This window comes from Leptidea sinapis, chromosome 33, assembly GCF_905404315.1.
Source record: "Leptidea sinapis chromosome 33, ilLepSina1.1, whole genome shotgun sequence".
NCBI classification, from domain to species: Eukaryota; Metazoa; Arthropoda; class Insecta; order Lepidoptera; family Pieridae; genus Leptidea; species Leptidea sinapis.
Window position 1 is genome coordinate 10,174,342 of NC_066297.1, and position 12,979 is coordinate 10,187,320.

At 36.3% G+C, this 12,979-nt stretch overlaps 2 protein-coding genes across 3 annotated transcripts in view; both read left to right on the top strand.

Moving 5' to 3' along the window:
* LOC126974646 (cyclic AMP response element-binding protein A) overlaps positions 1-7,507 on the top strand; it is a 139,740-nt gene extending 132,233 nt beyond the window's left edge. The window contains exons 4-7 of the mRNA XM_050822180.1: positions 3,042-3,189; positions 4,471-4,652; positions 4,999-5,142; positions 5,798-7,507. Of these exons, the coding sequence (XP_050678137.1) occupies positions 3,042-3,189; positions 4,471-4,652; positions 4,999-5,142; positions 5,798-5,986 (663 nt within the window). The 3' untranslated portion in view covers positions 5,987-7,507. The remainder of the gene's footprint in view (positions 1-3,041; positions 3,190-4,470; positions 4,653-4,998; positions 5,143-5,797) is intronic.
* Positions 1-12,979, top strand: part of LOC126974652 (retinal rod rhodopsin-sensitive cGMP 3',5'-cyclic phosphodiesterase subunit delta) — a 387,080-nt gene that overhangs the window by 372,737 nt on the left and 1,364 nt on the right. The window lies entirely within an intron of this gene.

The following is a 12,979-nucleotide window of genomic DNA, read 5'->3' on the forward strand; positions in this document are numbered from 1 at the left end:
ATAGTTTAAAGTTTTTCTGCATAGATGTAATGTAGGATATATGTTTAGGTCACGATTTATTTTATTATGGGTATATTCCGATATGTACTGCGAGCACTGCACAGTGCTATCACTGTAGAAAAATTCGTTCCGTTATGGACTGCCAGTATACTGCCGCAGTACCCTAGGAAAATATATGACGTAATAAAATATAAATTTCCCCAGGCCGCCATATTCTACTGTGAGCACTGGCGTTTTCGAGGTAAGCTACTCGCAGTACATTGATCACGTGACCAGTCAAAACCACTCGAGTGCCTAACGTTTTATAAACAATACCAACAGTTTAATCCCAAATAGTTTTAATGTGACAGTAAGTAAGTTTTTTTTAATGAACTAGAAAAAAATCATTTGAATGCTGCTTAAAAAAAAGCGGCTGACAGTATACGGGATTGCGTTCCGTTTTAAATAGTAACCAATATAACTAACTATAAAGGAACGGTTTCACGGTATACTGAATTGACGTCACACTGTACAGTGGTCGCAGTGCATATCGGAACATACCCTATATATAAGTACACTGATTGACAGCTACACTGTCGTTTTACTGTCGTCGTATTTCACTTGATGCAACAATTGCATATTAGGAAATTGACTTGAGATGTCGCTCTTTCAGATCTTATTCATTGTAGTCAATGACGTTCTATACAATATATAGATTGTATAGTTGTAGTAATATTATTTATTATACTATTGAATACATTATATTGTTCGGGAAAAACAAATTTGGAAATATTATACTAAAATTTACCGGTTTTTATAATAAATCTTTAAAATCAAACGCTTCGTGAGTATTACTATTTACTATTACTCTGACTTCTCCTGTGGGATATCAATAGTTTTTTTTTTGTGAGATGGTGTTTAGTAGATTTATCCCAAAGATGGCTTGCTTAATCAATACAAGATCGCAATTAATCTTGATGTAAACTTAGAAGCTGTCCCGTGGAGAGTTTCGCTTAATCCTGGAATGGATGCCCAGCTTCTAAGCAGCAGTTAGTCTATCCAGGACATTCTAGAAGAGATTATAAATAAAACGCGACGTTCTTTATAGAGCTGTATTCAATATTCAACTCTGAGCAGGAGGCGTTTTCTTACTTGGAATTTGAACGCCAAGATTGTTTAGCTTAATGCAAGTAAGGCCTCTTAATCTCGCTTAAAACACTCAGACTCAGTAAAGAATGCGCAGTTAAATTATTTGATTAGTCAATATAGTTCATTTAATCTTAAATTTTTTATAATTACGCAAAGAGCATAAAAATAACACCGCGAATTTTTTTTATTGTTTTCCACATTATTGTTGAGTCTTTCTTAGAAACTGATTGGGAGGAATTTAATTCGTCATGCGTGCAAGTTGCGAATCAGCGTGCATAGGTTGCAGCGCCATCTTTTGGCTAGTTTTAGCAAAAACATTGTTATGGCATAAGCAGTCTTCATAGTGATCGTTTTCAATATGAAAAAATGGATATACTGTATTTCCATCTAGTGGCCGGTTACTCTTATATGTTTTCAAATGAATCCATCAACTATAATCCCCACCCGATTAGATACTGATGGAGCACCATCTTAGTGACGTCATAGTGACAGGTCGCGGCACACTTACACTTAAAATAACCAATGAAAACTGTAAACCAAAGAGTAAGTAAGTAAAAATTTAAATTTAGTTTAGTATGAAACGTGCAGTCGTTTGATATAAGTTTGAAATTGTATTAATTACGGTATCGCGATTGGCGACGAAGTATAATCCGGCTAAGTTTGAAAGCGAACAGTTGCATAAAACGTAGTGGATCTCCTTTTTTTACAAGATTATAGACGTCATCTGTCAATCTTTCAATGACTGCACGATTCATACAATCAAGTGAATCATCTATTTCATCAAGACTTCGCTAGGCTGCTGCAAACTAACGACTGCCTTGCTGATGTCACGCCAAATGCTATAATGACTGAGATATTCGGACACTAATATAATATGGACTCTTCATCGACCGTCGACCTCTGAGTTTTCTATTCGTGATTTTATTATATACTTGTTGCCAGTACTGTTATTTTCTGACGAGAATGGGCTATCAATAGTTTTGATGTTTGTGATAGAGTGAACATAACGTGATGAAGCGTCAAACTTCATCTACGGTAATAGAAACATGAAACTGATAGACACATTCGTGACCGCAGCCATGACTCGACACAATACAAAAGGTCAGCAGTTCAAACCAGCTCTGCGGGACTTTCTCTGACACCAGATCTCTTTCTATACATTTTTCATCAATAAACGTAAGTTATTTCCGAAATAAGTACCGCGGTAATTGCCTTAATGGTAATTAACCGCAGTGTGATGAATACTTGAGGTCTCACGAGAACTTATGCGAGCTTAAAAGTCAGGGCTGTCCACTACGTAACGTTTCGACAACTTTTTAAATTTTGAATGGCACGGTTGATAATGTAAACGTTGAAAATGATGAAATGTTATTTGAGAAGATTTACTTTACAATTCGGCTCATGTTTAGGAAGCCCAAAAGAAAGCCTTAATTTTTTTTAAAGTACCTACCTACCCAGTGCTAATAATATCTGCTTTATGAGGAAATTAATAGTTATTTATGTCACTGCCATGAGTGCTGGAGACAGCACGAGTGTTACAATGGCTTTATACGTGCACTGACATACAATGCTTTTGTGCCACCAAGAAATAAATAAAAATATATTTATTTATATTTACGTGCGGATATAGGTTTAAAATGGCGCGAATGGTGGACTCTATGTACCTCGCATGCGCGTCAGCCGTCAATAAAGCGCAAGTCCGTGCGCGTTTTTAAAATGTTATATGTAAAGTGTATGGCTTTTATTATGCACATTCAATACTGAATTTTTGCAGCCATAAAGTTTGCACTGTCAGTAGTACAAATGACTCGTTTGAATCCTTTAAAAGTGTTTTATTTAAATGTGTAACACTCGCGTTAATAAATGAAAATAGTAAATGGTGTGATATGTAATATATTGTTGTATTGTTGTAGAACGGCACGATCACCATGCCACATGGGGTGGTAGAGACGATAGGTTCGGCGAACGTGCCCCAACTGCTGCTCTGTACCGCGCCTCGCATCGCCAGCTCTCTCAACAACAACAAACTCTCCGTCAAAGTCACATCTTCTGGCTCTCCAGGTAAACCATCATCATCAGCCGGAAGACGTCAACTGCTGGACAAAAGGCCTCCCCAAAAGATCGCCATAACGATCGGTCCTGCGCTACCTTCATCCAATGTATTTCGGGGATCTTGACCATATCGTAGGTCCATCTTGTGGGGGCCTACCACTTCCGGTAGGGTCGCCACCTGTCCGTCTCCGTATATGCCCTGACCACTTCAGGTAAACTATACTGTACACAAGTTGGTCGTTCTTGAAAACGTCTCGGTTGGTTTTCACTTGTTATATTTCGCGTCAACGGTCGTCGCGACAATGTCCCTGTGCAGTTGCGGAGTTTTGCAGACATTTGGCGAGTGACCAGAACGTAGGCGTTCCCGAGGGAAGACGTGTAAGTCTCTCGCAAATTCTGCGTGCTGCTAGTTCGCCTCGGCAATAACTCTTTATGTATCCGTAACTCCAGATGTCATGGTGATATCGTATATATAGTTTTAATAATCACCAGAATAGATAAGGTTCAGAATATATTTAATGATAGCTGTACCCGTGCATGTAAGGATAGTTTTGCAGAGATATCAGTATATTTTTTAATACTTACCAAATATTTAGATACTATACCTACTAATTTGTAAAGCGTATTTATCAAACTATCTATATTGTAACTTTAAGATAATCCACATTATCAAAAACAAAATTGTTGATGTGAAATAACACAAATCTTCTCACTAAACAGAGTACTAAATTGCGTGAGATATCATATTACCCGGTACGTGTTATCCTCATACTGCGTATTTGTTATTTAATAAATAACGGATCGATGGTAAATTTTCCCAAACACAACGTTCTAAATATAATAATATTTAACCGGTATACCACTGACTTGTATAAATATCTACCACTGGACAGGCTGTTCCTTATGTTTGACAACAAATTTTTTGTTCCTATTTGAAGCGCCACTAGCGAGCGCCCAGTGAACTAATTTTGAGGTATAATGCAAATGACTACGAAGGAACGTACAATGCTCGGAAGTGTTTTTACATTTTGAATTAATTTCGTTCCTTTTCCGTGTTATTTATATTTCAAGAATCAACGTAATAAAATACAATTTTTTTTTAGTAAATAGTTTTCCACCATCTTTGTTGTCCATTAGGTTGTCATCACTAGTTTTAGTATCGCAGACTCTCGCTACATGGCCAACAGTGCCAAAATGGCAAATATCAAACAGGCACAAAAGCACTTTAAAGCCGCCAGTCCAGTGGTACACTCAGCGCCCCCTGTTGTTCACGTCCCACACTCGGTGCAGGGTTCTCTCTGCCGCCCACTCCGCCGTCGTCTCTGTCCTCGTCGGACAGCGAGGGCGCCCTCTCTCCCTCACACGACGCGAGTCTGCCGCCCGCCGCCGCGCCGCAGACCAGACGCAGCCACCTGTACGTGTCGCACCACTCCAGACAACCCATCAACACTCCTCTCATCAGCAGTCAGCCAGTAAGTTCTCACTCTACGTACATCTATACCTTGACAGTTTCTTGTTACTTTTTTTGTATTCATACTTCTTTTGACTCTTAATTTAAAAATATTTCTCACATTAATATGTCTACTAAACCGCAACAACCAAATTTAATTTATAAACAAGTTTTAAAATAAATTAAAAAATTCTCTCTAATTGTATTATAATAATTTAATGATACCTATTTAATCACACGTTATTTTACCAAATTATTTTTTAACTACAGTGGAATTAATTACCGTTTATAATTCAATTATTGTCTACAGGATTTAGCTACAATAAAGATAAACATTAATATTAATAAACATAATACTAATGTTACAGAAAGGTTCGACGGGTACCCTCATATTGACTGATGAAGAAAAACGCACATTATTAGCTGAAGGCTACCCAGTGCCCACGCGCCTGCCTCTCACCAAGGCGGAAGAAAAGTCGTTGAAGAAAATAAGAAGAAAAATTAAAAACAAGGTTCTTATATTGTATACCTATGACTTAATACATATTCTAAGTAGTGCTTCAGTTGTAACCTTAAGTAAAGCCGTCAAGTGTATTCGTTTCGCTTTCATGCGTCATATTATTACTAATAAATAGGTGTCTACAACGGTGAGCGAAACTGTAATGCGCACCAACGCTGTTAGTCCGCTGGATACGTTTTAACGCTCCTCGCATTCTCCAACTGTAAGACCTTATTAATTACTTTTATGCCATTACATGAAACTGCTCAAGATCCGTAAATCGATTTAGATTCGAAAGATTTCATCCATCGTAAGTCTCCAAATGAGGGGCTCTGTGTAATTATATCGGTATTGTATCGCATTTCGCTACGCCTTAGATTGTTCTGTGACGCAATATAGGTGCCATCATATTGTACCTATGTGAAGATGAATCCAGTTACCAACAGTTAATACCACGTGCACAAGAATCTGGTACCTTAGTATATTTTAATAACTAGTAGTAGTTTCATGTCGATACGATCAGTGGTGTAGGTATCATTGAGCCTCAAACAAAGACCATTGTCATTATATATACATATTATATATTTATAAGATAGAGATAGAAATATATAATCTTGAAAAGTTAGTAATTTTCATTAGGTTATTTATTAAAAGTTTTCTTTCGACAGATATCAGCACAAGAAAGCAGACGCAAGAAGAAAGAATACATGGACCAGTTAGAACGTAAAGTTGAAATATTATTATCTGAGAATTCAGATTATAGAAAGAAAGTGGACACACTGGAACAGAAGAACGCGAGTCTGATGAGCCAACTGGCGGCTCTACAGTCGCTGGTCACGCGCGGTGCCAGGAAGTGACGTCATCGTTCAAAACCATGACGCTATCTCCTGTGCACGTGGACTAAAATTGCAGTCTAAATATATCAGTTCCATTATCAAATCAATATTTTTATAAATAATATGTTTATGAATTTAATATTTTGACATTGCAAGCGCTATGGAAGCGATCCTAAGTAAATCAATTTTACTATCGCTATCTACAATTTTATATCACTAAAAATTATTGTCAAGTTGTGCCTGTACAGAATGTATTTTAATTATAATTGTTAAATTTGAAAGTTTTATTGCACATCGCTTCCACGTCATCTAAAACGCAGAACAGTATTATTGCCTATTTGAAACACGTGGTCCTATCAATCAGACATAATACAAGGCTGTGAGAACATCAAGTATATTAATACATTCTCACAGAAAGATGTTTGACAACGACGAGGACACTGTCCTATTGCTGAATGTGTATTTATATGAGAATATATAATTTTGGATGTAATTTACAATTTACTAAACGTTGTGTAAGTATCCAAAGTTAAGGACTGTTAGATTTTGAATGGTTGCTCACTATATTATTATTTAATAGATAGTCCGTGGTGCTTGCTCGTTATGTCCGCCAAAATGGTCGGATATAACCTCAAAGTGCCACATTGTTTTAGCGCCATCTATCGGAAGGATTGGCGGCTTACGACAGGGATTCGTATCGGGGTTAGTAAATGTTTTAGTTGAAAATAAAGCATATTATGTTGTTTGTAATCTCGTAAAATATTGCCGAATGGCATTTAAGTTTTGTGCGTTATTCTATGTGCAAATAGGTTAAGATTTTATTGTTACCCAAAGCGTACATATTATGGCGCTGTACATTAATGATTCGTCTGTTTTCGCTTTTTTCTTCGTGTAATTTTAAAATTATCATACGAATTGGCTTAGAAGAATTATATTTATTGTTGTACTGAGATAGATATAAAATTATTATTTACAGACATCGTTGCGTACTGAATAAAGAGTAGGGAAATGTTACCACGTGTATTATATTGTTGCGTTACAATATTTAACTATATCGCTAGAGGTCGTATAGATATACATACATTGATATCTAATAATCATTACATCACTTCTCATTGTTTAAGATAAAATTATTGTGTCCAACCTTACTTTCCTGTTCATTTTCAAGCGATCTATACTGGCTGCACAAGAGTAAGGTGTCTGAAATAGAGACCTGACTCTAGCGTCGGGTTGAGACTTGAAGGCCGGGAGTCATATAAGTAGACTTGTGCCCTGAAGTGCTGACATTCTTTTTTCACCTTACTCACAGTTTCATCAAGCATTATACGGAGCTGTCTTCCAATCTTATCTTTCTTTCGTCATTGCCATGAACCGACAATCCAACCGAATGGGTTCAATTCTTAAATATTTATATGTCTAGATAGTCTCTTGCTGTTAGACAACCGATGAAAACAGGCCAGGTTTATTACTTTAGTGTGCGTGACAAGCTACGTCTTACACTCGCGATTTGTATGTTACTGTATTAGTGTGCGTGCATTGCTCAAAATAACGTTAATATAAGTTAACAGGCAACCTAAATTACTTTCGACGTTTTCACACCTGTCACAGTTTATCTAGACGTATAAGTGTTCTAAGGTTCAATTAATCAAATCATTCAATTGTAAATAGCACTGTATTTTACTTTCCTGCAAATTATTTACGATACCACTACCTATATGCCAACATCAAGTCTTCCTACACATATATATTTATATAATTTTAATTTCATGTACACATTTGTAAATACATTTGGCTGCTTTTTGTGAAACCTCTATGCGATTTAGTTCGATCTTCCAACGTGGTTACTGTTAGCTGTACGAGGGTGTTTTCGGGAACTTAGCATAATATTAGGTAAGGTATACCTTACTTGTAATCATTGAATTCCATGAATTTGCATTTATAACGAACTGTGTATTGTCCTAGAGATGTTAAAACGTACCTATTTAAGATAACCTAGCTGTATAAATGTAACTAACGGACCTTATTGAAAACAGATTTATATGTAATGTTTTCCATGTCTAGTCTCTCGTACAATTTATAGAAATTCTTGTTTATTAGAAGCCTTTGATATTTCCATCATTTACATTGTAAGTACAAAATTAAAATGCCTTACGAAAAAACAATATGCCTAAACAATCAATTTTAATATTGTTTTACACATTTTTATAAAAGAAGATTCGCTCAGCAGACATTTTCGTTTCACTCTTGTTAAAATAAACAATAGTTTTATGCAATGTCATGAAATGGAATCTCGTATTTTCGTTAGTCTTGCCAATATACCTAAATAGGTATATATTTAGATTCAGAACACATAAAACAGGAAATGTAACTTAAAACTTTGTAAATACGAATGAGAATGTCTTGCTTTATAACGTAACAATTATAATGACAGTTGGATATGCTACTCTAGAAGACAAGAGTAACTGGTAATAAAGTGTATATGCCGTACCGTACCCAGTACCATTCCATTGGACTAGATATCTGAAGTAAAATATAACGATTTCAAACGATAATTACTTAGGTGTTATACGGTCGTTTTCAATAACGTATCTCTAGTTACGGATACATTGCTGTCACCGTTTACGGTCGTCCCAAATATTCAGTCTTTCTCTTACTTGAGATAAAAATCGTAACTATCGTTGACATTTCTGTTCAATAATCTTAACGACGGTAACTTGCCTTATCCGTAAACGCTGTCTGTCAATGGGACGACGTATAGCTTACGAGCCACAGAAGTTTGTATGGAAATTGCAATTCACGCGTCCCAATATAAGGCGATGACTTATATTGGGACAGCTTCAGATTATTGACAGTAGAAGGTAATTAGTAATTTATTTATATCTGTAAATAGATATTATATTGGGAATGGCCGTTAATAACAAGATCTTCCAATATAGTTATAGTCCAATGATGTATGTCAATAGGTTATTGAAATGTTAGTAAGCGTAAAAGGATAGATTTGTTTACCTCTAGTAAGTTAAACTAAGGACAGATAGATAATTGAAAACGACCGTTAATCAATGACGTTCTATGTACATATATACAAATCACGTCGTATAAAATCAAACTCGAAATATAGAAAATGCCAACCTAATAAGCTTCGACTGCTATATCTATACATACATACCGCATTTACTTAAGTTGTTTAAAAACTTCTTCTGTTCTATTCTATTCTCCCTATTATGGCTTCTATGGAAGGGATACCACAAATTAGCCAATATCACGTTAAGGTAGACCTTGGTGGTCTAGAGTATTTTTCTATTTTTAATGGTGCTAAAGATTGAAACAAGTTTTATTTTCTTCTTTTATACCTGAAACAAATATACATGCTGTTAGACCATATGGTCAATAAACAGCAATATTAAACAATTATTCAGTTCAGGTTTGATTCGGATAGTGACAGTTGACACACGACTAAGGAGAAAAGTGTGCTTACAATTGTTTTTAAGCGCACTTTTACCGTTCCGCTATCAGACTACGAATGATATGCCCTTATATGTGTATAGAACGCCATTGGTTATAATAGATATATTTAAATAGACCTACACTCCATTACCATTCGATTCGCTAATATTAAAAACTAAATTTTATCCTGTTAAACTGAGGCCTCAATCCTGAAACAACTAGATAATAATGCAATGAATCATTAAATAAATACTTGTAAAACTAATATTATTGATAATCTGTTAATAAAACATTCCATTGTTAACAAGTGACTTACGCACTATGTACTTATCGTAAATGTATTTTGATAGTTTTCGTACAAATCGGAGTTTATAATAATACCCGTGTGAAACTTTTAATTCTTGTTCTAGCTTAGTTCAATTGGAAAATTTTACAATGTGTGCAATTATCATATTTTCTTTTTATTATTATAATAGCTAATTATTATATTATATAATAAATTATTTATAAATAATATTATATCACGCTAAAATATTTCATATGTCCTGTTTTGTAGGATGTTTTAAAGGAATTAATTATATTATGAGATATATTTTAAGAGATTTTTTCTAATAAATTGTAAGACATATTGTGTTATATTTCGCTATATATATGTATATGTGATTGTATTGCGCTACACTTATCAAGAGTGTGGCGTAGTGGTTGATATGTCTTCGAAAATTATATAAATTATTGAATGCGTAGTAAATATTATAATTCCTAAAATGGCATTTACCGTCTACGACAGAGTGATTTGTACGATTTATAGAAATTTATGCGTGTTGATATTGTAGCTTTTACGTCGTCATAATAATATTTAAATGCCAAACCTTGATAGTTCAGTATCCACTGGGAAGTAAGAGTTTATGAGCAGCAGGTACCTCGAGTATCAGCGCTGCATTCGGTCTGCATGTTAAAGCTGTTCTGTTACCTTAAGTGATGAATTGTTAAACCGTGTTATTGTTTCTCATGACGATGCAGTCACTGAGCGACTTAGTGAGCTGACTACCCTTGAGCTAATAAAACGTCGGATATCGTAAATCGATTGTTTAATTTACAATTCCTTTACTGATGTCAAACAAATATTCCTTGTCATATAATGGGTGTACTAGGATAAGTTGCGCTATGTTTTTGGTAAACTTTTACATTTCTCTCGTAGACCAATGTACACACATGTACTGAGAGGTGAGGTGCTGTGACAATGCTAAACAATAGCATCGTGGACATCTCCACTCCGATCAAATTGTAAGGCGATTGCGCACTAGTTAAAAAAATTTTTATGGAAGAGAGGACAAACGAGCGTACGGGCCACCTAGTGTAAAGTGATCACCTCCGCTCACATTCTCTTGCAACACCAGAGGAATCACAATAGCGTTGCCGTTGTAACGGCCCTTTAAAAAAAGGTACGCTCTTATTTGAAGGTACCCATGTCACATCGTCCCGAAAACACCACACATCCAGATGGTGGGAATGATATCCTAAATTGTGGCGTGTCGTGTGAAGGTATACTTCTAAATGGGAAGCACGGAAGTAGATCAAGAAAGCGGAGAGAAAGAGCTAGCTTTTTAATAGCTAAATAGGTTAAACTATGTACCATCTAATACTACAACATTAAAGCCAACTTCGAGATACATGAAAAATATATTCAGTTCAATTTCAGACCAGCCTCTGGTCATACCAGGATGATGTCATCAATATAAGGTAACGGGGACCTGGCTAGCTAGCTATGGATTGTTTCCCGTCTTCATATTCGTTTCTGTGGGATCTAGTGAGTCTCTTATCCTTAAATAATCACTCAGCCGGTCACTGGTCCTCGCTACCAGGCCGTTGTTAATGATTGGTTAGGAAAATGCTCGCAAATACCTTTATTTATTTACGGTGTGTGTGCATTTATGCTGTACACAATAACTCTTGTTTTAACGTATTAATTAACATTATTTTTTTTTTACTTTTGTAAGGCGTTCTGTTTTAGACGTGTATTTTTGTTGCGACACTTTACATATATTGTAACTTAAATGATTTATAAAAAGATCAAGCTGCAAATGTTGGTTTTGAAGAGTGCCAATGAGTTTCTTGCCACTTCTTCTCATTAAAGCTCGACCCTTTCCGAAGTGGCTGTAGCTACATATAAAAAAAAGAAGACTTGAAGTCATAAGTGTCACTGCCTTGACCTACATGAATAAAGTGATTTTGATTTGATTTGGAAACCAATCATTAGCGAATAAGTGCCAAACTGTTCATTAATTTGGACAGGAGAAAAGAGCTTGCCTTATTCTTTTGAATGAGCAAGCTGAATGAGCACCTAGCCAGAGTTGGGCTATTTGAATCCGACCCGTGGAGATATTTCTGTGAATTTACTGAAAACCCTAAATACATATAGATGTGACTTATCAATATCTAGAATAGTCTAGTGGAGTGTTAGGCCACTGCTAGTATTCTCCAGACCCTATAGTATTGTGTACTCAGTAAGGCGAGACAGTACTTCACTAAAAGCCACCGCCTGCAACTTTATAAGGCGAAAATTGGGCCTCAAATGGAGTACTGTTCTCACCTCTGGGCGGGTGCTTCCCAGTACCAGGTTCTTCCATTTGACCGCATACAACGAATAGCGGCCCAAATCATCGACGATCAAGTCATCTCCGATCGACTTGATTCTTTCGCGTTGCGTAGACGTGGGTTCTCTCTGCATCTTCTACCGAATTTATCACGGGGAGTGCTCAGAGCAGCTGTTCGGGTTGATACCAGCGGCCGAATTCCACCACCGGACATTACATGCCAAGTACCACTCGCATCACGTTGGTGTCTGGCATTCCTTCCACAACCACGCATTTTGCAAGAAATTTCTTGTCTCGCACAGCCACCTTGTGGAATCAATTACCGGCTGCAGTTTTCCCGAAACGATACGACTTAGGGACTTTCAAGAGCATACTCCCACCTTAAAGGCCGGCAACGCATCTCTTGACACCTGATGTTGCGGATGTCCATGGGCGGTTGACTCACCACTCCCCATCCCGTGTGACTCTTGCCCCCCCCCCCTCCGCTATATATACTTTATATAAATATAAAGTATATATAGCGCGTATAGTTGAAGTATGAAATAAAGTATGATTTATGTCTTCTTCTTTACCGTCCCAGCCTGAGGTTCCTACGCTTCTTAAAGGTCTCGAAGAGATCGACACCTCAGTTCCAAAATGGAACAAGTTTGGGATAAGTATGATAAATTGTTCCATAACCGATAACTTACTATAGTGATTACCACAGAGAAACAAGTCGCTAAGTGAATGCATTTAAGTTATTACTTCCAAAATATCTTTATAAGTTTACTAGGATAGATTCGTTTCAAACCATAGCAACTCGACTTGTTTTTTGAATTTTGTTTTAGAACACTTTTCTGAATTGTTACTCTTTACAACTGAGGTATATGATTTACAACTTCAGCAAAGCAAGAGTTTTGGGCCCTAATAATATATATAGGACCGCGGTTGTAAGTGCTTAAACAGCAAATTTATCTAAAAAAAACATCCGTTCAAT